Below are 26,811 nucleotides of genomic sequence, written 5' to 3'. Positions count from 1 at the left end.
TGTTGTATGGTGAAATTAATATAATAATACTAATTAATTGTTGTAATTGTTAGTAATTAAAAATTAATTAATCAGTCAAAGCATGTTTTAAATATTTTATTATTTAAAAAAATAGGTAATAAAATAAGAAATCAGAAAATAATTTTATTGACATTTTTAAATGTTATCTGTACATTTTTATTTTCATGAAATATGTTAAAAATATTGACATTTTCATTACAATTGTCCATTTGTTTCCAAAAATTATTATTGCAAACATAATTCAGTACAGTTATTTTTAAGTAAAATAATATGTATTAAGTGTACATTTTTTGTTTATTTCACAGTTTTTAATGTAAAAATAAAGATTAATTAGACAAGTCATATACAACAATTATTTTTATAATTGTTTTACACTGTTGTAGTATTTTTAAACATTTTTTGTAGTACACATATTTATAAACATTAACACAAAAGGTAGGTTTTGTTAACATTAATATAATATTTACATTTTTGATTTTTGAAATAAGTTATTATTAATATGTAAAATATTAATAATAATTTTTACAGATACATTGCTAATGTTGTTAGGTAAAATATAGGTTTATACAAACAGTAAATAATAGTACTTTTAATAACAGTATTGTATATTCATACAGTTAGGTAAGTAATTTTTAATAAGGTAAATGTTTGTTTTTTAATGTACAGTCATTAAAAATAACATATAGTACATTGGAATACATTTTTATAAAATGTAACATTTTTGTTTCATTAAAAAAATACAATAGTTACATAATGTATATTGTAACATGTGTAAAATAATTTTAGAATGTTATTTAATGTTAATATAAATGGAACTATTTGTTTGTTTGGAACTATTTTGTAACCGCGCCATGTTATTTTGGGTCATTTTGACTTGGAAGAGCTCGCGGTTGGAGGCTGCTTCGCGTGTGGAAGGGTAAGTTTAATTTTAAGTACTTTATTTAAGTTATATGTTTAGTTTGAGTGTTTGTGGAGTGTGTGTAGGTTTTCTATTCTTTGGTAGTTGTAGGATGTGTGTGTTTTAGGCGGTAGTTACGGTTATCGTTTTGGTTCCGGTTTACTAGTTTTGGGTTAGTTTGTTAATGAGGTAGGAATAGGATTAGAAATGTAACTTAATGTTTTGTATTATGTTTAAAATGTTTTATATTGTATGTTGGGGTGCATTGTGTGGGGTGGGTATGTTTTCTGTTCTATTTTACAGGTACTTCATGTGGATGTCGTTTTTGGGAGAAGATAGCGTTTTTTTTTCCCAAGAAGGGTCTCTATTATTTTTAAATATATTAGAGACACACTTTCTAACATATTCGTTTTTTTCTGGAGCGTTTTTTATATTTTACACTATTTTCGGGTTTTTAATGGGTTATCGTTGGATCTATTATGGAGAAGAATCGTTATGGATGTGTTTTTTTAATTTTATTTACATTACATTTCCATGGAGCGTTTTTTCAATTTTTGTGAACTATTTTCGGGTTTTTAAGGGTTTTCGAGTGGATTGTGTAGGAGCAGAAGTTTTTTGGATTTCGTGTTATTTTTGGATGATCTCCTTTGGATTGTTTGGGTGGATTAATTCTAAGGAATGATTTATTTTGTTACAAAGGTTTCTCTTCAGCAACAAAGTGAGTAAGTATTTTTCAATTATTTTCTGGGCGGGATTTTCATTTTATTTTGTATGTAATTGTATGATATATGTTAGAAATTGTAAGAAAATTGTAAGACAATTATTTAGATATATTCAAATAAATATATTAAATATATTTGAATAATTTTTTTACAGTTTCTAACGTGTTTAATATGTATATTTTATGTTCACTATTTGAATAGTGTATGTATGTGAGTTAAGTTTAAAGAATTGTTTTAGCTATGGTAGATAGGAATGGTAGGTCTCTGGTAGTTGGGTATAGGGTTACTTGGCTTTGTAAGGTGTTGTACATTTTCTTCGTTTCTTTAGTTAGTTTAGGGCCTATTTGTGTTATAGATTGCTCCATTCGGAGTTCTTGGTAGCTTTGCTCCTTTTGTAATGCTTGAAGGTGTTTATATAGGGTTAGGGAACCTCTGCCTGTACCTGCTTGGAAAGCATTGTGCCATCCTTCGACAGCGTTGTTGCTTTTAGCTTGTTTATTTAATGTACTTAGGTAGATGTTCCACCAGGGGATTTGGAATTTAGGTTGCCTTCTGTGTCCTGATCTATGTAGTCTCCCTACTCATGTATCTTCGAAATAATCTAAGAGAGGGCTTAGTTTTGTTTCATTTTTTTATAATAGGGGCTGTCTATTAGTAGGTTGTAATGTTCCGCTACGTCTGTAACTGGAACGTAGGCCAGTGCTAATCATTTTTTTACCGGTAGGCAAAAGTACTGTCAGTGCAGTATTGGGTTCTTAGGGCAGATTTTTGTATATGTTTCCATATACATTTGTTAAAGTGGTTGTAGCAACCTTGGATTGCTGTGTGAGGGTAGGTCTTTAGAATTGTATTTATCATTGCTTTCTCAAAGTCAATGATAATTTTTTGGGGAAAGTAATTATTTGTTAGGTCTTTTATTTTATTTAGTACCTCGGTATAGGTTGTTTGCTGTTTGTTGGGTAGTAGGGCATATATGAAGGGGATATTGCAGTTTTGATAGTGTCAATGGATGGTGTATAATTGGTAGAATGGTTTTGGGCAGACTGAGAATGTGCCGTCCATCATCCATGTTTCACATTGGTGTAATTTCACCATATTGTCTGCTGTAGCAAACATTATAATTCTTTTTTCTTTAGATGCATTGTCTTATATGATGAAAGGTTCATTATTATGGGTTATTGTTAGTTCAGGGGGAATTTGGACTTGCTCAAATGTTTTTGGGGCAGGTGGTGTAGCTGTAGTTGTTCTTTTTTGCCTAGTTATTGTCCTTTTTAGAGAATCTATAGAAAGGAGTTGGCTAGCTGCATGTTGGGGGAGAGTTCTTAGATGGTCTTTAAGAATAGTTGTAGATGGGCGGTCTGTGTTAGTGCTTGCTTCTTTTAGTGAGTCAAGCATTTGTCTAATTTTTATTTTTGTCACGTTGGGAGGGTGGTTATGTTCAGTTGTGTTAGTCACAGTTGTTTCATGAGTTATAGCACGACTATAACATTTATTACTGTAATATTTGCTGCATTTCCAGGACACTTTCAATTGATGTTGTTTTTCTTGGGTATATGTATAGCCCATATAACAAAGAAGCATTTTGCCTTTCTGTGAAGTTACAAATGTAGCCTCTTCTGTCATTGTTCTGGTTTCTTTCTACAGTAAATAAATGTTACATAGAGAAATTAAGATTTGTTTTACGTTTATCATTACATTTATCACAGTTTCACATTATATTTACCAGTTTTTCAGTTGTTTGGAGGGCTGTGCTTTGTTTTTTGATGGTTTTCTTCTCTGTTTTTTTGTTGATAGATCTGTTGGTGAAAGTAAAATCATTTATTGTATATGTTTTGTTCACAATTATTGGATTTCTTTTCATTTGGTAGTTTTCTTTCTAAGTTTCGTTTTTGTTAGGTACTTACTTTTGTTTTCTTTATCCTTTGTTTGATGGTAGCAGCATTCTGTTCTGGTGAAAATTTGGCAGAGTTTCCCCTTCTTCACATTTTGTAGCACCAAGTGGTATCTAATTGTGTGTTTTTTTTCTTTATATAGTGTTTGAATTATGTGTTGGTTGATTTAATTGGTCAATGTAATTGTTTGGTGTTTTTCATTGGTTGTTAGAGATATTTTTTGATAGTTATGTGATTCGTTTTGTAGATGCTCGGTAATGGTTTTATATTGTGATGTCTTTATTTTTCATTCTTTTTATTTAATATTGTTTTGTTATGTGAGCTGTATAATGTTTTTTATGATTATGTTATGTGAACCTATTGTATTGTAAAAATGTTTTATATGTTATAAATGTTGTTTATTTATTGTTTGTTTGTAGTGTTATATTTTATATAAGTATGCTGATTTATGTTACGATTTACGGTGTTTTTTATCAGATATATTAGTTTATTTATTATGTATAGTAAAGTCGATAATTTGATTTAGCGATATTTTAGTGGTCTATATTTTTGTTTTCGATATTTTTGATTTTGTCTTTATGTATGTTGAAAGTCGATATATTTTGTTTGCGATATTTTTTAGGGTCGATAATGTTGTTTTCGATGTTTTTTATTTGCGATATTGTTTAGTCGATATTTGTGTATTTTTATGTTTAAGTATTGGGAGTCGATATTTTTGTATTCGATATAATTACGGCGATAATTTTTGTACTCGATATTCGGTCCTTCGATATTGTTTCAGTGATCCATCTTGGTAGTAGAACAGAGACTCCCCAATGCCTCAAACTCACACAGTAAGGAGCACAGCACCTTTGGGAGAGGCAGCGGCCGTCAGAGCGGTCCATTTAGGCAGTCCTGCCAAGTGTCACGTATCAGGCATGATTCTAACGCATTTCAGTGTGGTGATCCGCATCACCGCACTGAAATGCATTAGTCACGCATTATAGCGCTGCTCAGACGTCACTGCAGAGCGCTGCTATAATGCACTATAATGTCATAACTGTGTGAGCAGCAGTAGAGCGGTGTTCCCGGCAGGTTAAGGGTCTGTCAGATTTCTCGCTCACTACAACAATGTTTCCAAGCTTGACACCCCGGGCAATACCCAGCATAAATGACGTCAAAATCAGTGCCTGGGTAGTCACGCCTTGTCAGTGTTAATTAGGCAAAGGTCAGTGGGGGGTGAGAGTCTAGCTGGCGCGGGGGAAAGAGATTAGGTGAGAGCCAAGTGCTCCTCGTCGCCGCCACAGCCCGTGGTTGGAGCAACGTGGATCTTCCCACCCTGGCCATGCAACTGACCCCAGCCTGGACCATGGCGCCATCAGTAAGTGCTGTCGGAGTGAGTATTTGTATTAAATAGTTAAAACTTGCCATGCTGTAATTTCATTGTTGTAAAGTTTGCCAGCCTGGCAGTTTGGCGTGTTGGTAGGTGTTAACAAGAGCCTCAGGGGTGCTCGTGCCGTTCTCACTTCCTTTGCAGCATGATCTGAATCCCACTGTGCTGCTGCCCCCTGTCCAACTTCTATCCTGTGGTGACGTCCTGCTCTTCAGGTGGAGTCGCTTGAAATTAAAGTTTCCAGTGTCTTTGGAGGATCCGTTTTTTTTTGCTGCGTGGTAGGACCTGGATGTGTAGCGGGCAGCTGCACACCAGACCACGGGGGCAGTGTGAGTGCGCATCTATTGATTTATTACACCGCTTAACGAGCTCTGTCGGAAAAGCGTGAAGCTACCACGGGGCAAGAGTTCGACGAAATACTTTCTTTTAGCAGATCATGTTTGATGTATATTTGGGAACCCGGTGTTGGCTTTTAGAGTATAACGGCGGGCAATGATAGAGCAGCTGAAATACTGACTACCGAGATATCTATATTGCTAATGTGGAAGCAGTGATTTTCCAGGTTCGAGCTTGTTTATGTGCTGCGCAAACTGGCTCAACTGAGGGAGCTTATATTACATAATTTTGAGTTTAAAGTTGTATTGAAAAGTACAGTTCTTCCATTTAGCTGATCACATGATCCTACAGTCAATTAAAGGTAACAGCTGTGACTTATAACGTTGAGTTGGGAAAACCTTACCAATACCTTTAACGTTAACCACAGGCTACTGTGGGGGGAGCCTCTCCGCATGTCTGTTATTTCTGATATTTGTTTCCCTGGTCTTCATTACTTGATGTCACTCGTAGTTGTTGAAATGTCACTCATAATTACACAGAAATTTTGAAAATGTCACACATGGCAATCTGAAACCTTGGCAGCTATGTTTAGGCGCTTGCACAGTGTTGGCCAGGACGTGAGGTAATCGCGCCAGGCGCTGCACTGGAAGCCAGTTAACGCAAGACTTGTGTCTGAGAGGGCAGGCCATGGGGTCCCGATAATTTTAATTGGGCAGGGGTGAGTCATGATGCATACATGCCAACATTTCAGGAGAGCAAAGTGGGAGATTTAAAAAAAAAAGTGGGAGATTTAAAAAAAAAATCGGGAGATTAAAAAAAAAAAAATCGGGAGAATGGGACTTTGAATCAGGTTAACGGCATGTATGGGCTTTGGAAGTGTGCTGCTGTAGGATCGGACATTTGAAATGTAAATGCACGTTTTTTTCTTACCTTTCAGAAGCATGGAGCCATAAGGCAGGCAGAGAGGGTGATGCAAGTATTGAGCACTGGCCTGGTTGTTGGCAGTACATGCACCCCCCACCACCCTGTGGCAGCCCGGGCTGAAACAGCTCCCCCCCCAGTACTTCGCAGGTCTTTAAAAGACGATTCCCTTGTTAATGACGCTTTGTTGGTTTTTCACCCCTTCGAGAGCCCCTGCATCGCCACTCTTTGTTGGAAGAATTAGCACTTTACACAATACCAAGCCCTGTCAGCTGAAACCCACGAGGAATCGGGTTTTTGCTTGTAGGAATCGGGAGGCGGGAGACTAGCCTTCAAATCGGTAGTCTCACGCTTGAATCGGGAGGGTTGGCATGTCTGATGACGTCACATGATGTGGTCGGCGCCACGGCGGAAATCAGCCAGCACTCTGCAGCGTGCAGTTTTGCGACATTGTAGCTAGTAGTAGCAAGCAAGAATGAAGCATTTGGGTATGCATGAGTTCTCAGAGCAGTATTTGATGTCAATTACTGTCTCCTGGAGTCTGCGGGGAGCAAGAGTTTTCAGTGTACACTCAGCAGAGCAGCTGCCCACCCTTTGGCGCACACAGGTCAGAGGCACCACCACCAGCTAGGCATTGTGATTGGTCTGAGAGACCAGATCGGGTCAGGGAGCATGTGCAATTTCCTACCAGGCTGTCCATTACAGCCTGTTGGGGAATATGCAAAGTGCGCATGACTGCTTGGCTGGCCAAAATGGCAGGCCAAGCAGTTATGCGTACTCAGTGTGCATAGTCCACTCCTCCTCCCTGAGCCACCAGGCCACCCCGCCCTAACCTAGCCCCGCAGCAACCAAAAATAAAATGATAATGTTCAGTTATCATTATATTATTTTCCCTCTTTCACTACTCTGAAAGCAGTGGGGTGACGCTCCTCCATCTTAGCGGAGAAGCTGCCCCTGCTTGCATTTCAATATGCCTCAGTTCTAGAGGGGAAAGGGTTACAAGTCTCCCAAACTGCTATGTCTCCAAACTCCATTTGTTTAAGTGCCAGATTTGTAAATTCCCTGAAGCACAGTGGGAGGTACGATTACCTCCACCTATCCTGTGGGCAGGCTGTGGTATTTCCTGAATTTCTGAGGCTGTTGATCTCATATATGTTGTAGGTCTGTGTGGCACTCTTCTCTGTCAAGTCTTAGGCAAGCAAGATGTTGCTACAATAATCTCTAACGGGATGAGGGATTGTCCAGATGAATCTCATTGGCTGCAGGATAAAGCGTCTCCCGGGCAGTTTTTACAGAACCATCTGATTTTTCTGTGTTTTCTGAGAGGAAAGAGTTTTACCTTTTTGATTTTTACATTTATAACGGTAGAATTTTTCCTCTGATTTTTTTTTTCTGTTTTTCCTTACACTTTCAAAATAAACACATTGATTGAAAGTTTTAGCTGTGCAATTTCCATATATTCATTACATGTTTTAATTATTTCAATTTCAATCCACCGTCTACTAATGATTTTCTCTTCACATCAAGATTAATATGTACATGTATAATTCTATTGATACATGTCAGATCGAAAACGGTTTGGGTCAGGTCGTACGTGAATCCCTTCCCAAATGAACAAAAACAAAGTTCCCCCTTCAAGATTTAACAGAGTTCACAAAGCACACTCTTTGATGAAGCAGCAGCTTTGGCTGCCTTTAATACAGCTCCCATTTGTGGCAGATTCCCTGACCCATAGCTCATGACATCCGTCAGGACGATTATGCACCTGGAGCCGCATTACAGACAAGGCACATTTTCATTGTTTGCCCCGGGTGCACCTTTGAAAAGGTGCGCCAATGTCAAAGAATGTAAATGCCCCCTATTATGATGAATGCACTGGCCCCAGGGCACTGCCCTAGGGGCAAATAATGAAAATGCCACCTATTATGATGAATGCGCTACCCCCAGGGCACTGCCCTGAGGGCAATGCCTTCAGTGAAAAAAATGGAGGAGCTGCTTTACAGCCGCTCTGTGTTTTCACAGTGCAGGCGGCAACTTGCCTGCGTTTTGCCACCTACACTTTTAAAGGAGATTAGAGATCCCCTTGCAGGCAGGTGCAGTCAGTGACTGCGCCCGCCTGCAAGGGGATCTCTAGGGGGTCCATGCGACCCTATTTCCCCCGCCAGACGGCTGCTCTCAGGGGGCACACTCACACTGCACCACCTTCCAGTGTGCCCCCCAGTGTGCCCCTTGAGAGCTTCTTTGCCTCTGTGCCAACGTCTGTAATACAGCATGGGTGCAGAGGCAAAGGGATTCCCTCAGTCCCCCATGCAAATCATGGAATGCCCCTTGAAGACAACGCTGGCGTTTTATGTGTGCCAGGGCTATCGGTATTACAGAAGGGGCTGTACAAGCATCTGCAGCCTCTTCTCTAATACCATAACATCCCCGGGGCACGCAAAGCGGGCGCAAACGCCCGTTACACACCCAGGGAACTTTATGCAATGCGGCCCCAGGTGGCTTTTTTGTAGTCTCTTATTACATGTAACAAACACACACCAGCCCCACATCCTTTAAGACTCCACTAACAACTACAATGATTGTGATCTACTTTTAAAACATAGATGTTTTGCTGTCTATAGAGATTTTCCCTCTAAATCTATAGATATTCAGCAGAAGCAGTTGCTTTCCAGCCTACTGCACTAGGTTCCAAGACCTTCCTGTGCAATTTACTCTCTTCTTGATCCCAATGGCTTTGGGAAGTCATGTACTGAGATAACTCCCCACCTGACAAACAGCAATGCTTTATAATAATTGTTGTCTGGGGCTGTGACACCTGTCAGAGGCCTTGACAAGTCTATTTTATTTTTTCTTCCATGTATGAAGCACTTGCTGCATACATGTAGACAGATACAATTAATCCTCCCATCATCCCTAGACCCGTTTCCAGTGAATGTTTAGCTACTTCTGAAAGGGTCTCATCTGCATTATGCCGTGGGATAATAGGGATACGACACAACTTTGTTCAGTGGAAAGCCTTATAAAGTGTGACTATTATTTCTTTTCTTTTATACGAATAGTCTCATGAGCCTCAGATGCAATGATGTCTTCACTTTTAGGCTGAAACTCCCAGACTCACTGCATTTCCATCCAGTTCCTCAATTCACCATTTTGGTCCATCTGATATGTTTTCCTACACAAAGGACCTGTGTTGCTAGCCTCTGCAAGCCCTCTGCTGGCATTGTTGTACACTGTTGGATGATCGGGGACCTCCAAAATGTTCCTCTTTTTGTCAATAAGTGACTACTGTCCCCATCATCTGGCCAAAACACTCCTGGTAGTGGTAGCACTTGATCCCTAGTCGTGCTCCCCGGCAGTAAGGCACAACCCTTGGAATTAGGGAAAAGTTAACACCCTCTGAAGAACTCCCTGAAGTAGGGACTGCCCTTCCATGCATCAATCTCCCTTCGGCCTCAACCCCCATATGTTGTTGTGCTATCAGGAGTACCAGAATTGAACAAGGGGTGTAGGGAGTCTCCTTTTGAATTACAAAACAAATGTATTTTCTGACTGGTCAAACATAGGTAATTCTCCTACAATGACGCAAACAAAATCATTTTTACACGTAGGTTAAGCTGGGTAGGTTGGAGACCAAAATATTTCCGAGAGGATTGTAGAGGGATACATTTTAGAGATCCACGAACTGTGCAAATCCTTTTAAATTGTGGCTACAAGAGAGAGAATGGAGGTATAGTTTCCCTCCCACTGGGATACTTTCCCCCTCTGGGGCAAACCCACATAACATGAGAAGACGTGGTACTGACAGGAGGATGAAAAATCAGAATAGGCCACCCCTCAGACAGAACCAGGATCCCCCTAGACCACTCTTTTATAACATCCCTGTTGCAACTAGATACAGCCTTCTAGACTGAATTGATGGATTAACACATGCCGGGCCTCTATATCTAAGTCCCAGCTGCCAAATAGAGTATAGAGTGGAACTATCGCGCCAGGACGTCTATGTACATCAGGGAGGCCCTAGGAAGCAGAAAGGAGATTTAGAGAAGGGGTTCGGGGGTAGAGCGAGCGACGTAAACAGCAAAAATTTGGAGTTGAACCCCATGGGCCACCTATCACACCATCAATTCTAACAGAATTCACAGCCAAACAATCCCATTTTACTTTCTATTGCAAAGCATCTTCCACCCGTAGCTAGCATTTGCAACCTGGGTAATGACCAAAGGTTGATGGGGCGAGTGGGGATCAATAACCCACAATGGGCTCATCTAAGGGCGAATTTAGGGTGAGAAAGCAAAAGACATACAATTGATGGACGGAATGCAAAGCAAATCAAAACATTCACTAAACTGGGGGGGCATGGTGAGAAAAAGAATGATGGATTTAACCGAGATCTGTTGACTGGGGGTGAATGTTTTGATTTGTTCTACATTCCGTCCATCAATTGTGTGTCTTTTTGCTATCTCGCCCTAAGTGCGCCAGGTATGCCCAGACGTGGGTGCTGGGCTCACCGTGCCACTGGACTCAAGCTATCCTGGCTGAAGAGGGGTGAAACCCCAAAACCGGTCCTAGGATGCTTGTTTCTGGTCCAGGGAGGACCTGGCTAGCAGTTCGGGCTGGACTGTTCCCATGGGGCACAGGGTCAAGACTAATTTACATATGGCAAGGTCTAAACTGGGGAGGTATGGTGAGCAAAATAATGATGGATTTAATGATGGATTTAACCCAGATCTGTTGACTGGGGGTGAATGTTTTGATTTGTTCTGCATTCCGTCCATCAATTGTGTATCTTTTTGCTTTCTTGCCCTAAGTGCGCCAGGTATGCCCAGACGTGGGCCCTGGGCTCACTGTGCCACTGGAATCAAGCTATCCTGCCTGAAGAGGGGTGAAACCCTGAAACCTGTCCTAGGATGCTTGTTTCCGGTCCAGAGAGGACTTGGCTTGGCAGTTCGGGCTGGACTGTTCCCATGAGGCACAGGGTCAAGACTGATTTGCATATGACCAGGTCTAAACTGGGGAGGCATGGTGAGCAAAAGAATGAAGGATTTAACCCAGATCTGTTGACTGGGGGTGAATGTTTTGATTTGTTCTGCATTCCGTCCATCAATTGTGTATCTTTTTGCAAATAAGGAAGGCTAGCCTAGTCATGGGGTTGCCTTTTTACCTGCTCTCCCAAAGTGGAGAGACTGTCTACTGGTGCTTTCTGTTAAAATCTGTGTTTTTTCATGACTAGGTTGCCTTAATTGCTCCCAAAGATTACCAGGTACATGTAAGGGAGTGCTTGGTCATGAGAGGGGTGTGGAAGACCTTCAAAGGTTTATTGACATGCGCCTCCCTCTCCCCGCTGTTTACTGTCGTAGCCATAGTAAGATTAGTGTACATACAGGATTTTATATTTGCATCTGCTCCATGGATAAGGCTCTTTGAGTTCATATTCTCTGGATCAAAACAAGTAAAGCAAGACAACCTGGAATCTGAGAGATGAGACCTGAACAAAAGACTTTGGATGAGGGTGGAGCCATGGTAACACACCTTTGCATAGGACTGGGGCCGCCTGCCTATCTCACAAACATCTGTGTCCCGATGTGCCAATGAAGCAGGCAATGAGCCAAAACCCCTCATAGGTTGGTGCTGTCTGGAAACTATACAAATAGCAGGGGACATTGCAGCAGCTTCTCTGTCGTCCCCAAGCAAACCAGAGCGACAGTGCACCTTCTGGTAGCTGGTTTCCACAGAGCTGGACGGTCCCTATGGGGAAGGTTCCTCGTGCATTAACCTGTTGACCTTAATTAAAAGTTTAGTAGAGGTATTGATACCGTCTCTACTAAGAAAAGGAACTTAACAGAAATATATTTTAACCTCTTCCCTGCTGATGACGGAACCGCTCCGTCATCAGCTGCGGTGGCGCTGTGCTGATGACGGAGCGGTTCTGTCATGGCCCGCCCGCCGCTCATGCGTGGCGTGAATTCTACGCCTGCGCTGAGCGTTCTATTGAGCGGGCAGGGCCATGACGGACCGCTCCGTCATAAGCACAGCGCAACCGACACTGGTGACGGAGCGGTTCCGTCACCAGCATGCGCCCGCCGCTCTTCCGCTCCGCCCCCTTAGCACTGCGGCAGAATAGTCGTCGCAGTGAAAGGGTTAATTCCTTTACTTAAAGTAATGAAACTGACTGAGAGCAGTCCATTTACTGTATGTTAACCGTGTGCAACTTTATTTAACGTTCTACTCCACAACATATTGATCAATCGTTCAATGGCTTAGACCTTATGCTACTCTGATTTCATCCGGTGGTGCATAAGGGTAATTAATACAGACCCTTGTCACTAAAAATTAGTCGAACCGTGGAGAAAAAAAACGTTTTTGTTGCAGTTTTTGACAACACTGCAAGTTCGTAGGCGTCTAAGAATGTGAGTGACCCGTTTTGCAGTACTGAAAATTAATATCTGAAAACGATTAGTAGAGAGCCATAGCCTTTAACTTAACAGTACTACAGTAGATAGTGAATTGTAAGGCCTTCCCAGTAGTAGGCAGTACACATCCTAATAGTTTACTGTGATGGGAAACGTATTTGAAAGTCTGCAAAGTATCAGATGAAACATTTTTTGTGATGGAAAATATATTCGAAAGTATTCGGTGGAACATTTGAACTCTAGCCTGAATCAATAGTGCTTATTGTAAGGCCTGTTCAAGTAACACAATTAGTGTTTCAGTGAATCCACTCAAAAGCATCTTAGAATCCGGCAATGTGGGAGGATGCAGCCTTCCAGGCGCCACGAGCCACGTGTTCAGGGCAGGCGCAGAAAACGGAAGTGTGGGCATATCCTTTTAAGGATCTATGAGCAATTGTAGGACCCAGCTTTTCAGGGAAAGGAAGGAGAGGAATACATATTTGAGTTCAACACCAAGGGCACAACTCAAATCTTTCAAGGTCAAAGATAAAAAATAAAAATAAAAAAAACGCAAACCTACAGTTAAAAAGCCTTCATGAAAAGCTAAACTGAGACGAAAGTCTAACATTACAACTCCCGGTATTCACAAAGTGCATCGGTATTCACAAAGGGCATTTACTACTCGTAAATGCCCTTTGTGAATACCAAAAGTCATAAAGTTAGACTTTCGTCTCAGTTTGCCTTTGTCAATCGGGACTAAAGGTCTTTACCACAGCTCATCACTAGACATAGATTTACATTAAAAAGAACATATCACAAACTGGGAAAACAAAGTTCTAAAGCACATGCACTGTCTAACTGAGCGAAGTACCTGTTTAACCCCTGACAGTAGCCGATGGTGGGGTTGTGCCACGAAAATGCCAGCAGCACCCGCCGTAGCTTCTGAATGTACTGAGATGTGGGTACGGAGAAGTGCCTGTTGTTGGTCAAAGTTCTGTGAAGGTCCAGCTCTATCTGCCTTGAGGCTGGATTCTCCTTGTCCTCACACTTCTTCAGGAGATTCTCGTAGTGGTTGGAATTTTGGGACATTGGGACCCGTCGACTTACTATCCATTTCCATACATCCTGCCGGTACTCCACAGGGATTCCCATCCGGATTAGATTCTTCAGCTCCACAGAGGGAGCTAGCTCGCCAATGTTGTTCCACCTCATATGTAAAGGCTTTTCTACAATCTCATGGTTCAGAAGATTATTGGATTTGATTCCTAGTGCTTGGATTTTGGCCAGAAGTTTCTGATGCTCAAAGTTATATTCAGGAATGGTCAGGAATCCATATTCATCGTACTTCCTGTAAAGGGGGAAAAACACAGCTGAAATTATTTTATTATCTTTTCAGTGCCTGAAACTGGCATGCTAGTGGAAGTTCACCATTTACTTTAATTGATATGCAGAATAGCACATTAGAAGTGAAATGAAAATGTTACTTACCTTTGGTAATGCTCTGCGTGAAATGAAGTGGCAGATGGAACTAGAGGTAGGCGCCACCTAAGCATGGCGTTGTCTTTCTTTCTTTCTGCACAGCGTCCACACCTTCAGATGCAGAGCACAAAGAATTTATTTTGCATCTGGTTGCAGATCTGTAGATTGGGACCTTTTTAGATGGAAAATAGTCCATTCCATAGAACATGGAGGGAGGGCAGTGAGGAACCTATGATTAGATAGAGTAGCTATTAAAGGTGAGTAACTCGTTCTGAAGGATACTTCTAACTGCATATTCCTCCCCTTTAGAACAGACACCAATGCAGTACCTCCCCTGGTGGTCGGTCTCTGGAATGACTCAGACCAAAAAATCCTGCTGGACTATTCAGCCAAAGTATCCTTCTCATGGGACATGGCTGTTAAGGCAGTAGTGTTTTTTCAAACATGTGCACTGATGCACACAAGCAGCTTGACAAACATCCTGGACAGACACTCCATGTGCAATCACAGTATTAGCAGCCTTGGCTCTGATAGATTGCTCCCTCCATCTTGGTCAACGCGTAGCATATCTTGATGGAGAGTACTATTCACCTGGACAGTGTCCTCTTCTGCACTGCCTTGCCTTTCTCTGACCCAGAGAAACCCACAAAGAGCTGATCGTTCACCAAAGGTCTTTGGTGAGATCAATGAAAATGATCAGCGCTCTGTTGCGGTCCATGAAATTGAATCTCTTCTCCTCCTTCGAAGGGTGAGGAGGAGTACAGAATATCAGAAGTGGGATAGACTGGCTAATAAGAAAGGGAGTCACAACCTTCAGTAGAAAGGCCACTGTAGGCCGCAGCACCAATTTGCCCTGAACGTGGTGTAGGAAGGCTGCACTAAAATAGCTTGAAGCTTACCTATGCAATGAGCTGAAGCAATCTCAAAGAGGAAAACAGTCTTCACATTCAGGAGATGCAGGGCACTGCTGTTCAATAGTTCAAACAGATTACACATAAGGAAAGTAAGGACAAGATTAATGTCGTACTCAGGCATCGTGAAAGGCTTTGTGGTGAACATGTGGGCCAAACCTTGCGGAAACATATCATATTGGTCGATTTGAGCAAGGATGGCTGGTCAGGCAACCTCAGAAAGACCAAAAGACTTTAACAGTGTCCACAACAAGTCTTTGCTTGGCCAAAGACAAAATAAACAGTACCAAATCCTACAGTTTGGCTTATAATGGGCTACATTATGGGTTTCACACCAAACCACAAACCTGTACCACTGACTGGTGTAAACAGATTTTGTAAAAGGATGCCTCGCAGCCGAAATGGCATTCACTACTTTGGAATGTAAATAGATTGCAGCCAACTGCCATCGCACAATCTCGATGCATGGAGGTGCGCATTGCACCGGCCAGGGGGCAAGAACCTACCATGCTGCTGTGACGGAAGATCCTCCTGAAGCAGCAGCCTGATTACAGGACCGATTTCATTCCCAAAACCAGAGTCTCTAGGATGACTTGGGCTCAGTCATTCTTGATCTTCATCAGAACTTGGGGGAAGGAGAAGTAGTGGCAGAAGTCCCGTGTTGCACTCTCTGAGGAATGCGTTTCCGAGACAGAGCCTTCTTGGAAAGTACAACGTGCCAAAGTGTTGTCACTGTCAGTTCTCTGCAGTGTCGAAGAGATCAATTCAGGGTTCTTCCCTTTATTTAGGCACCGGGAGGGACCTGTCGTTGAGATCCTGGGCCTTGACGCTGTCTGTAAGCAAAACCCCTAACAATGTCTCAAAAGCGCAAAACTGCTGTGGATAATGCCTTGGTGATGTGGATCAACTGAGGGAGTGCGTAGAAGCTCTACTTTCTTTAACCCCTTCAGTGCTGATGACAAAGCCAGCTCGTCATGGGTGTTACCTGCCCTGTGCTTATGACGAGCTGGCTTTGTCATGAACAATGGGATCTCAAAGAGTTCAGCACCCAGCGGGAAAACCCATAGCAGCCAAGGTGTTAAAGTGCTTGAGGGCAGAGTCGGCCTTCTAAGCCAATGAGGCAAGACCAATCAAAAGGCATATCTGAGAGTGATGCCTAAACGTCACCTGAGAATTATTAGTCCAGAAAGAACTGGGTTTAACCCTGCTGGTGGAAGCCTGTACTAACAGGGATCCAGGAGTAGGGTGTTGACTAAGGAAAGACGGGTTTCCCCGAGCAGGTCTGTGATGATGTGTCACCTGCCTTTTTACTGGTAGACAAAAGCAGGGTTTGCTTCAAGTGCCCACAAGGGTGTAGGCTACAGCCTTGTTGAAAGGCAGTAAGTGCTCCAGTGGGGACTGTCTGGGCTGTAACACCACAGTGAGGATGTGTGTTTTTACCTCAATCGACAGTAACTATAGATCCAAAACATTTTGCACCCATCTGATGACCATAGCAAATGAAGCAGATTCATCCATAGAATGGTAACAGGCTTAGACCAGCACCATGTCAAGGGAAGTATCCAGTCCACTGGCCTCTTGTTGGTTTAACTAAACATTGTCATCATAGTGAAGGACAAACTAATGTCCACTATCACCATTATCACCAAAAGGTGCTTGGCTCTGGTCAGAGTCCGATCTGAGCACTGGAGGGCAGCTCCTCAATAAAGATAATGTTTTGTCAGCATCACAATGTAATACAGCCATGCGTGACAAACAGAACTGTGCCGGACTGCAGCTTTGGCCAAGGTCAAGACGGATGCAGTTCAGAATGGGACAGACTATTGGAATCAACTCCTTCCTCCAGCATCAGTGGCATTGGTGACAGTGTTGACGCAGACACAACCAGCAAGGATCTTGGTGTAGGGTGTTGAGTCCACTCCAAAGTGGGTTCAAGAGGCACAGTCGGTATTGATTATGAACTAGCGATTGTAACCTGACCAAGGCATCAACGGATCTGTTATACACAAAAGCAGACCGGAGGCAGTCAGTAGGGTGCCAAAGATGTGGACAATGGTATACTTAAATGTCTCAATCTGTTATGGCATCGCTGATGAACCTCAGAATTCAGGATGCATGGGAACCAGCAGCAGGTTCGGCTCCTCAGTAGGGGACTGGGAGCGAGACGCGGGGCAGTTAACTTGGAGTCTTTGCGAATTCTCAGAGGGAGAATGGCAAGGCTGAGACTAGGCCTGCTGCACTTTTGTGCTTCTCTTTCGTCATGGACTTACATGAAGACTTTGATCTCGGTGATGACCTGTCACAGGATAAGCCCCAACAGGGGGAACAAGTTTGTGCCCTCGATTCTGTGACGGAACGAGCTTTACATGAATTTCTGTGGTGTTCAGCGAGGTAACGCTTGGCTTAATGAACACAGGTTTATCAGATCACCCTCTCCGCGCAACTTGGAGCCATGGCCTGAACCCAAATATGAAATGCACATCTTGTGAGGATCTGTCCTGAACAGCCCTTTCTTTGCAACAGTCTGTATAAGGCGTGAACACTGTCATTTTAGGAGGCTTGAACACTGTCATTGGAAACAATTCAGAAAAAAGTTCATTGACTGGCGAGAAAAAAGCTGGAGCTAACTCTGGATCCTCCTACGAAGGCATGGAAAGAAGTTAACTAAAGTCAGAGCAATTAGGTGGCACCTATATGCAGATCAAGCTGTCACTTCTGCGGCAGAGCATAGTTGACACAGAGCTACTCACTGGAGCACTAGTGCTGTACTGAAAAATCACACAGATCCAGTCTGGCACCTTAGGATAGTCCTAAGGTGAAGGGTCTGCGGATAGAAGTATCCACCAGAAACATGAAATAAAAAACAAACAGTAACTAAATCAACCTATACTGTTAATAGGCATATTGTAATTGAAAATGGCACTCAACACAGGAAAATTGACTACCTGTCGCTACACGAATGCCAAATTGGAAAAACACAATGTACTTTGAGTTAAGCTAAGCTCTGTGAAATTCCTGGGAATGCTCTGGGCTTGGTGCACCAAAAAGGTCAAAATAACCTTTAAAAAAAAGTCAGCCTTGCCACACAGAAAAAAAAATATTACTCCCAACCTTGTTACTGAGGAGGAAATATATTACTACCTGCTTTGCCAGATTAGTAATGCATACTTTACTCATCTTTACCTTGACATAATTTCACTCAAACTGCAGACGCTGCCTTGGCTACTCCTACTGGGTGTCCAGGAGTGCTTCATAAGTACACTATTTTCTTCTTTCTTTTCCAAACATTATTCATCAGAAATCCTATACTTCATAGACAATTTTCAATTTCAGTAAAACGTAATTGGTAGTAGTAGTGACCAACGGTAAAAAAGTGCATTATATTTGACAGAAAAGAAAATTCTGAGAATAAAAAAGAGCTGTAAACTCCACGTAGGTTAATAAAATGTGATCCATTTTCTAATAAGTGAAGTAGCATAGAATGACTGCACTTGTGCACAAAATTACACAACACAGGACTTGAACCCTCTTCCTACCATGACAAATAACTCCTTATTTCTCCCTGAAGCTGACGACAGCTACACGTTGAAATAATAGATGATGTTGCCCTACTCAAGCATCTACTGGGAAGAGAGGAGAGCCACAGGTCCATTTTGAGTATGATGGATGCTCAAGCCTGAAAGCCATTGGTGGGCTCAAACAAAGCTGTGTGAACCACATCGGGGGTTCAGACAACTTTTCAGTCAATGCCAGTGCCACCCTCTGAAGCCAGAGCTGTCATCAGATGACTACCAATCGCAGTCACCAGCAACCTCTCTCAGAGAATGAGCCTGGACCAAGTCGATATTGGGAAGCAACTGCTGCTAGAGCAGCTTCCAGCTAAGAAGAGGGCAGCACTCGCCCATGGATTGCTTTGCTGAAATATATACATGTAATCACTAAAGCCGGGCCTCAAGATGTATTTTAAGAGTTCAGAGACAACTGAAAACTCTCTAGAGCCAGCCGATTGGTGCCATCAGAAACAAGGCCATGGCTCCACCAGCTTCCAGATCCTAAGATTTACATCCAGGTCACATGTCTTATGTCTTGAAACTGGGGAGCGCGGACCCCTGGGGGTCTATGGTGCTATTTCCATTGGGGCACAGTTAGAGGAGTCACAAGGTGTGTGTGTGTGTGTGTGTGGGGGGGGGGTGATTGTAGGGTAATTCACCAGTGCTTGAAAGGCTGCCTGGAAGTGTGACATTTGCTTGGTGCATTTCCAGCCTGTGCGTTACACTCAGGGCACAAGTGGTAAAAAGAGAAGTGGGGGGACGCTGTCACTGGAAGTGACGTCATGACAGGAAGTGATGCCACGAAAGGTGCCGAGCTCCTCGTCCCAGAGAGACCAAAGAGTGAAGTCCAGCTGTTTGGAAGGGGGTACGGAGTCCCCCCGATAAAATAAGTGGGGGGACGCCGTCCACCCGCGTGGTACCCGACTCGAGCCCTGGTCACACTTAATTTTCAGTGCTAGGAGTGATTGAAGGAACCTGCTGCCCCATAAGACTGGCACGGGCACCCACAGACAGCAGCACTACCCTTTGTATGGAAAGACTCCTGGGGCACTATTAATGTTGGCTGATTGGAGCAGGGCATGGTTTGGAGGAGGTGGGGGCACGGGCAGGCTCAATGTGATGATTTACAAATAGGGAGAGGCAAGTGCCTGTTGGCGGCCATATGGAAATGGCCCATGGTACAGAGCAAGGGCAGGCCTCATTGTCATGTTTTGCAAACAAAAAGAGGGCGCTGTCTGCTGAGGCCTCAGACCCGTGGCACAGAAGAGGGGAGCAACTCCTGCCTGCAGCAGCATGTCAGCTCACCTTGTCGCAGTGGAGAGGGACCTACACTACTGAGATAAATGTTCTAATAAAAAACTGTACCTACAGATCTCAGAACTGTTGCTTTGAAAAACACACAAACGCAGCTGATGTGGCAAAAATGGACAGGAGCAGATCTGAGCTGCGTTTCTTTACCAAGAACTGTCTTTAAAATAATTTGTTAAAGTATTGTAAACATACTGAAAATGCTACATATTAGAAAGCACGTGGTAAAGAAAATCAGCTCTGAGATCCATTGTTTCTGTCTTCCAACAATTATGCGTCTGTAGCAATGAGGCTGAGAGCATCATTAATTCACCTAATGTCGCCCTCTTTCGGAGGGTGACAATTTCGTTGGACTCACCACCCTCCAAACCAGGGACATACCTCCCTGCACTTCAGCTCAAGTGCTCTAGAAACCTCCCTCACTCTTTTAAAAAGCCTTACTTTCCATTGATTTCAAAAGATCACTATCAAGAATCTCAAAGTCCTTGGAGACGTAAAAGATTGAGAGGGATGCATCCTGCCTTAACTTTTACAAGCTGTACTTTCTTTTGGCGCCGGTGCTGCATCTGTTTACTTTAGTAGTCCATTTAGGATAGATTAGAAAGCACTAAAACAGAAGAAATCATGTTAGAAGTTGCTATTTTGCGTTAAGATTATAAAGATGAAAAACACTGGCAGATTCTCCTCTATTTTTGCCAGTCAACGTAATTTATTAGTCCTCAGTTCCTCCTTCTCCACTACCTTTCTGACCCTAAAGTTTTGAAAGTGATCCGCCATGAATGCGTATGTTTCAAGTGAGGCTTGGAAGAAGAAAGATTGAAGACCTCTGATCTAGCCATCCAGGTGACTAGAACAACGGACGGCACCCTGGGTAATGATAAGAAGAGCGCCAGCAATAGGTGCAAAGGACACAGCACTGTTCAAACCAACAGGAACACATTTTGCAGGAGCCGCTAGGGTCAATAGATGGTGCTAGCGGCTGATTCCAGGACATATCAGACCCAATGAACAGCCTCATTCTCACCCTGTTAGACCTGGCCCCTTGGCGTGGGTCTCCCTTCCACTTTTTGTTGCTGTACCTCATATGTTTTTGCTGGTGTTAGATGCTCAGAGCACTGTGCCACTGCCAACCAGTGCCACAGTGCAAGTGCTCCCTGTGTAAATTACTATATTGATTGGATTCCATGATTGGCTTATTTGGTTTACTGTCAGACCCTAGTACAGTGCACCAGGAGTGCCCAGGGCTTGTAAATCCAAATGCTGCTGGTGGGTTTGCAGCACTGGTTGTGCCACCCACAAAAGCAGCCTTGTAAAATATGTCTAAGGTCTGCCATTGCAGAGCCTGCGTGCAGTCTGGTACTGTCATGCTGACTGGGCAAGTGCACCCACTTGCCAGTCCCTAAAACTTCCCTTACCTTTATGTTAGTCACCCCTATGGTAGGCCCAAGGGAAGGATGTACTGTAAGTGTAAGGTAGGACAAGCCCTGATGTGTGTGGCATGTCCTAATAGTGAATTACAGCCATTTTCGTTGTTCACTATTGCAAGGCTACCGGTTCTCCATAGGCCAGAATGGGCTGTTAGAATTATTACATTTCATAATCCTAACAGACTCAGGGAACCTGGTAGAAATTCGACTTTAGTATGCCTGAACTCAGAATAATAAAATACATCTTTTAGTAAAATTTATTTTAGTATTCTGTGTCTGCAAATGCCACTTTTAGAAAGTAGGTATTTGCTTGACTAACCTATCCAGGCCTGCCTCTGCTAGGATGTGTATTTGCTGTCTGGTTTCTGTGAGTGACAGGGTTGGGGAATTCCAAAGGGCAGGGCTAGGTAGCCCAGTGGTGAATAGAGAGATTTACATCCAGATGGGTGGGAGGAGTGCACCTGGGATCTGAATAGGACTGTGCCTTTCCACCACAATGCTGGCTCCACCTCCTGTGGAGTGTCTGATGTCTGTAGCCTGCTCCATGAATAGAAAGTCAGAGTCATGTCAACATAGTGCTCCAGAACTGGTTTAGACTAGGCAGAGGCCCCTCAGCCCCAGAGGAACAAAGGATTTAGGGGTAAAAGTATTGGGACCCTGCTCCCAAGAAATTAGATCCCGATCAGACAAAGATACTTCAGAAACCTCTGAAGTTACAAGAAGAAACCTCTGCCTGAAGAGAAGGAACTGGGAAAGCTGAAGGAGAAATACTGTCCCTGACCTGGGGGATTGGCCTGCAGTGGTAGCCTTGCTGCTGAAGGAGAGGAGAAAGACTTTATTGTAACTTGTGCAAAGATCTCCAAGGGCTTGTAAGAGAGATTGCCCCCTGAACGAAGTCCCAAGACTAGTGGACTTCACCCGCCTCGTAAAGAGCTGCTGGAACTGCTGTTTTCTGTGGCCGCCGAGGCAGGGAGCTTTGTACACCTCGTACGATCGACTTGTGTCCTGCAAAGCACCGTACGAAGCCCGTCCTTCTCAATCAACGCGGCTCTGCGCCCAATGACTCGTACCTACTACATCAACGAGCCGAAGCTCGCACCGCGACTGGCAGACAACGCAGCCTACAACGCTTTGCCTCATCGAATCACCCTGGTCGGAACGACACGTACATTGCGGCTGATTTCGAATCTACAATCGCACCAGAGTCGGGTACGCTTCGCACGTCCGCGTCGCACTGCCTGATTTGCACCGCGTTCAAGGAAGCCAGCTCCCAAAGTATGGCTCGTACGCCGCAACGTAAACTGAACGCACCGCACCAAGCACCGTCCCCTCAATAATCGCAGCTCTGAGTTCCATGACCCGCACAGACGAACTCCACGAGCCGTAGCTCGCACCGTGACAGGAGGACAACGAACCGTACCACGCTTTCTTTTTACATCACGCCGTCGTGCCGGACGCATCAAGAAAAGTTACTGTGTACAACTCGCACCACATTCTGAACGCATCGGACCGAAGCGATGGCTGCGCTTGTTAGACTCTTTGTGTTCTTTTTATCACCGTGAGAGCCGGACAAAGGGTACGAATTGCACAGAACTATAAGAATAAGAATTTTAACAAGAACTCTTTATTGCTGATAGTATTGTGGATTATTTTTGTCGTTATTTGTTCTTGTGCTAAGTCTTTATATAAAAGCTAACTATTTTTGATATACTACCGGTGTGGTGTCCATTTGTAGTGTTGTCACTTGATTACTGTATGTGTTCACAAATGCTTTACACACTGCCCCTGAGATAAGCCTGTCTGCTCGTGCCAAGCTACCAATGGGGTGAGCAGGGGTTATTTTAGGAGCGTACCCCCTTACCCTGACTAGAGGAGAGGGTCCCTACTTGTCACAAGTACCTACCTGTGCCTACTAAAGACCCCCAATTCTAACACACCCCTTTCCTCCTATGGCCCGATCCCAACATGGATAGTGTCAACTACTTTAAATTTCTTCTTAGTAACAATTGGGAGCCAACTGAGTGCTATGATGGCAGGTTTCATCCTGCTTCCGGAGCTTACTGCATGCTCTGGGTCCATCACCCTTTTGCGCCGGGCATTGAGATTCTTTGGAACCGGGCATTGAGGGTCTTTGGCAGCGCAGAGTAGATGATTCCAGAGTAGACTAGGTATTTCTGGATGGCAACCTGACTTACTACAAATAAACAAAAGGAGGGAGGTAGAGTAATGAAGTAGGATTCTTACTCCACAGGCTTAATTACATAAACAAAAGGAATCCTACTGACAGTGTTAGGAAAGCGTTTCCCGCAGTGGTGTGGGAGCACTTAGGGTTTTTTAAAATACCCCTCACACACCAAAAGGCCCCTTGGTGTCATGCTTCATCATAGGGGTCTTCGCACCCTTCTAGCAGGATGCGGCGTGCTACAACCTACGACTACTCGGGAGCACTTGTAGTAATGACTATGTGTGGTGTATGTGATGCAGGTGATAGGGATATTTAATGTGAAAGGTGGGATTTAGTGAAGGATTAAAAAGATACCTGGCTCGTGGGTTTTATGAAAAAAAAATTATTCACAACCCCGGGCTGGTACTACTAAAAGAAGTGAAGTGCGAGGTTGGACCTGTCGTGTTAATGGACAGTACCTCGTGTGTGCGTCGACATGTTTCGGAGCTTACGCTCCTTCTTCAGGACGGGGCACAACTTCCCCACCTTACTCACGTTTCACTAGTTTTGTAACAAAAATTTGTATTAATTACAAAAAAGTGAGAAATTATGTGTATAAAAATACAGGCTATAATGTGCCTACAGCGGTTAGTTCAATGCTATTTGCATGACTTAATAGGTATTGCTTGCTTGCTTCATGAGCATTCAAGAACGTCTGGGGGTTGATTGCTATTGTGCAATAAACTCGGGATGAGATGTCCTCCGTCTCACCCCACACGCTGCTCCGCCGGACTACACTAAGTGCTCCCACACCATTGTGGGAAATGCTTTCCTAACACTGTCAGTAGGATTCCTTTTGTTTATGTAACCTGACTTAGTAGTCAGTATGAAGGTGTAGGAATCTTTTTTGAAAAAGCAATGGCTGCATGTTCACAGCCTTTGCACTTTACTGACCCAGGAAGCAATGGTGAACAGCCTTACTTCCTAAATGTAGTGCTGCTCCGCTAACACTGCACCCATCACCCTTGCACTGCCCTCGACTATCCTCCACAAGGCATGCTGAGAAACAAGAAAAGCAGGCCAATCCGGTTTTGCGCGCACGCCTCTGGACTCTTGTCAATCATGTAGGCCATGTCTGTGACCTGAAACAGCACTAGACACCCACCTGCTACGTCACAGTCAAAAGAAAGCACTGTCATTCTAGCAAACACTGACCTTAAACAATACTGCTTTTTTAACTCCGGTTTGGAAGAAAGGAGTGCGATGAGGCTGCTGAGCATACGATGATTATACGTCAGCCTGCATACAAGTCGGAGTTGGGCTCTTTCCTTTGTGATGTTGTTGAAATGACAGGATTGTCCGTTCCTGTTACCAAGAGTCCGCCCTGCAGGGTCGGGGGCCCCCAGTAAAATGGAGCTTTTTTGGGAACAGTTAAATGAGGGAGCATGACCCGCTCAGTAACGTGTCAGCCACAGGATTTACCGAGGTGCTTTGACTACGTGAGGGAAAAAGGGAGAGGAGAGAGGCGATTCTCTCTCTGTGACACCGCATTGCAAGCATACCATATTATGCGAGGCAGCGAAGGGCACTGTGCCCGTGATGAACTTTGAACAATGTTTGCACTCGAGATTTTATTATCATCAAGACATTGATTTTCACATATTGGTGCATTCTGGGACTTGTAGTATTCCACTACGGGCCATGTGACCACTAGGAGACTATTAATTACACTCACCTGTGAACAAGGCGAGGTCGCCGAAACCGGTTGGGAAGAAAGGAGTGTGATGAGGCTGCTGAGCATACGATGATTAAACGTCAGCCTGCATACAAGTCGGAGTTGGGCTCTTTCCTTTGTGATATATATATATATATATATATATATATATTCACAAAAAATAAAGGTTAAAGGGACAATAGAGTTAGTTGTTGAAAATATCCGATAAAACATACTGTTTTAAATGAACAAAACCACTAAGATTCACCAGTCATGGTTATCTCAAGTAACTCTAACTTGTGCCCTAAAGTAACTACAACTCACGCCCTCGCCACGCACAGTCTTGTCATCAATCATGTCATTTCAGATGTTACAGTCATGTAACCAATGATGCCGTAAAAAATGTCATGAGCAACGTAATATGGGAGGCAATTAGCAAATGCTTAGCGAGGGCGTGAGTTATAGTTACTTTACCCTTTATCTTATCTTTTTTCGGTTAATTCTAGGGTTTTGTAGGTTTGTAACATAGAGTAAAATGTTATTATATGTGACACCAAACCCTCCCGACACAACGACCCGACTTTAGCCCAGTCCTCCACCCTAAACTCCATCCCCTCGCTCTCATGCAAGGTGGGCCATCAGGGCGTACATAAAATGCGAAAAGCACAGAAGCCAGATTGGGAAGTGTCCAGCAAGTTGTTTCTCTACAGGTGTTTGGTGAGTTGGCGGTTGATGCCTTTTCGAAAACGTTGGTGGGGAAGGGCAGCAGTGAGATGGGGCTGTCGTTCTTGAGTTCAGTGGGGTCGGCGGACCGTTTCATGAGGACGGATCTGATTTCTGCATGCTTCTATCCATTGGGGAAGGTGGCTGTGGTGATGGATGAATTGAAAATGGAGGTGAGTTCACCACTGATTTCCTAACTCCTGAGGTTGAAGAACTGGTGGGGGCAGGGGTTCTCGGGTTCTCCAGAGTGGATGGAGTTCATTGTGGCTGTGGTGCTTTGGGTGGTGAGCTGTTTCCATGCTGTGAGTGGGTGGTTATGGGTGGCGTCAGTTGGTGTGAGGAGTTCGTAGAAGTCAGTGGGTTGAGGTTCATCGTTACTGTAGATGGTGGATATCTGCTGGTGTGACATCTTCTTGCTTGCCGTTTACAGTTGTGTTTCGTTGCCCTGAGTCTGGTGTATACCAACTGGCTTGTTTGATGCACTTGGCTGGCTTGATGGGGGTGACTTTGTCAGTGCAGTTGGTGATCCAGGCTGACAAGTTCTGGATGGCCTGTTTGAGGTTGGTTGCAGTATCGGACTGGGTGGTGTTGAGGGCATCTGTCCCTTGGGTCCCAGCCACTTGCTTCAGCAGTGGTGGGAGGAGCTGGTGGGCCTAGTGGTGGTGAATGGGGATCCTGTGATGGTGAACTGGATGATAGCATGGTCGGTTCAGGTGAGTTTGGTGACATGACTGTTCTTGACTCTGTTGCTTGTCGTGAAGATCAGGTCAAGTGTGTGTCCTGCACTGTGTGGGGGGTCCGTGATCATTTGGGAGAGGCCGCTGTTCCTCATGCTTTCAAGGAGGTTGGTAGAGTTTTCTCTTTGGGGTCATATCGAGGTGGACATTGAAGTCACCGAGGAATATGTAGTGCTTGGAGTCAATGGCGAGTGGGGCTATGAATTCGGGTATGGCTTTGCAGAAGCCGGGGTGTGTTCCTGGGGG

General features: G+C 43.8%; 1 protein-coding gene across 1 annotated transcript in view; it reads right to left on the bottom strand.

Moving 5' to 3' along the window:
- Positions 1 to 26,811, bottom strand: part of TBC1D2 (TBC1 domain family member 2) — a 516,269-nt gene that overhangs the window by 98,616 nt on the left and 390,842 nt on the right. Inside the window, exon 10 of the mRNA XM_086961651.1 lies at positions 13,423 to 13,899. Within this exon, the coding sequence (XP_086817777.1) occupies positions 13,423 to 13,899 (477 nt within the window). The remainder of the gene's footprint in view (positions 1 to 13,422; positions 13,900 to 26,811) is intronic.

Source organism: Lissotriton vulgaris, chromosome 3_1 (assembly GCF_964263255.1).
Source record: "Lissotriton vulgaris chromosome 3_1, aLisVul1.2, whole genome shotgun sequence".
In the NCBI taxonomy this organism is placed as follows: domain Eukaryota; kingdom Metazoa; phylum Chordata; class Amphibia; order Caudata; family Salamandridae; genus Lissotriton; species Lissotriton vulgaris.
Note: the sequence above shows the minus strand (reverse complement) of the source record. Positions and strands in the feature narration are given on the sequence as shown.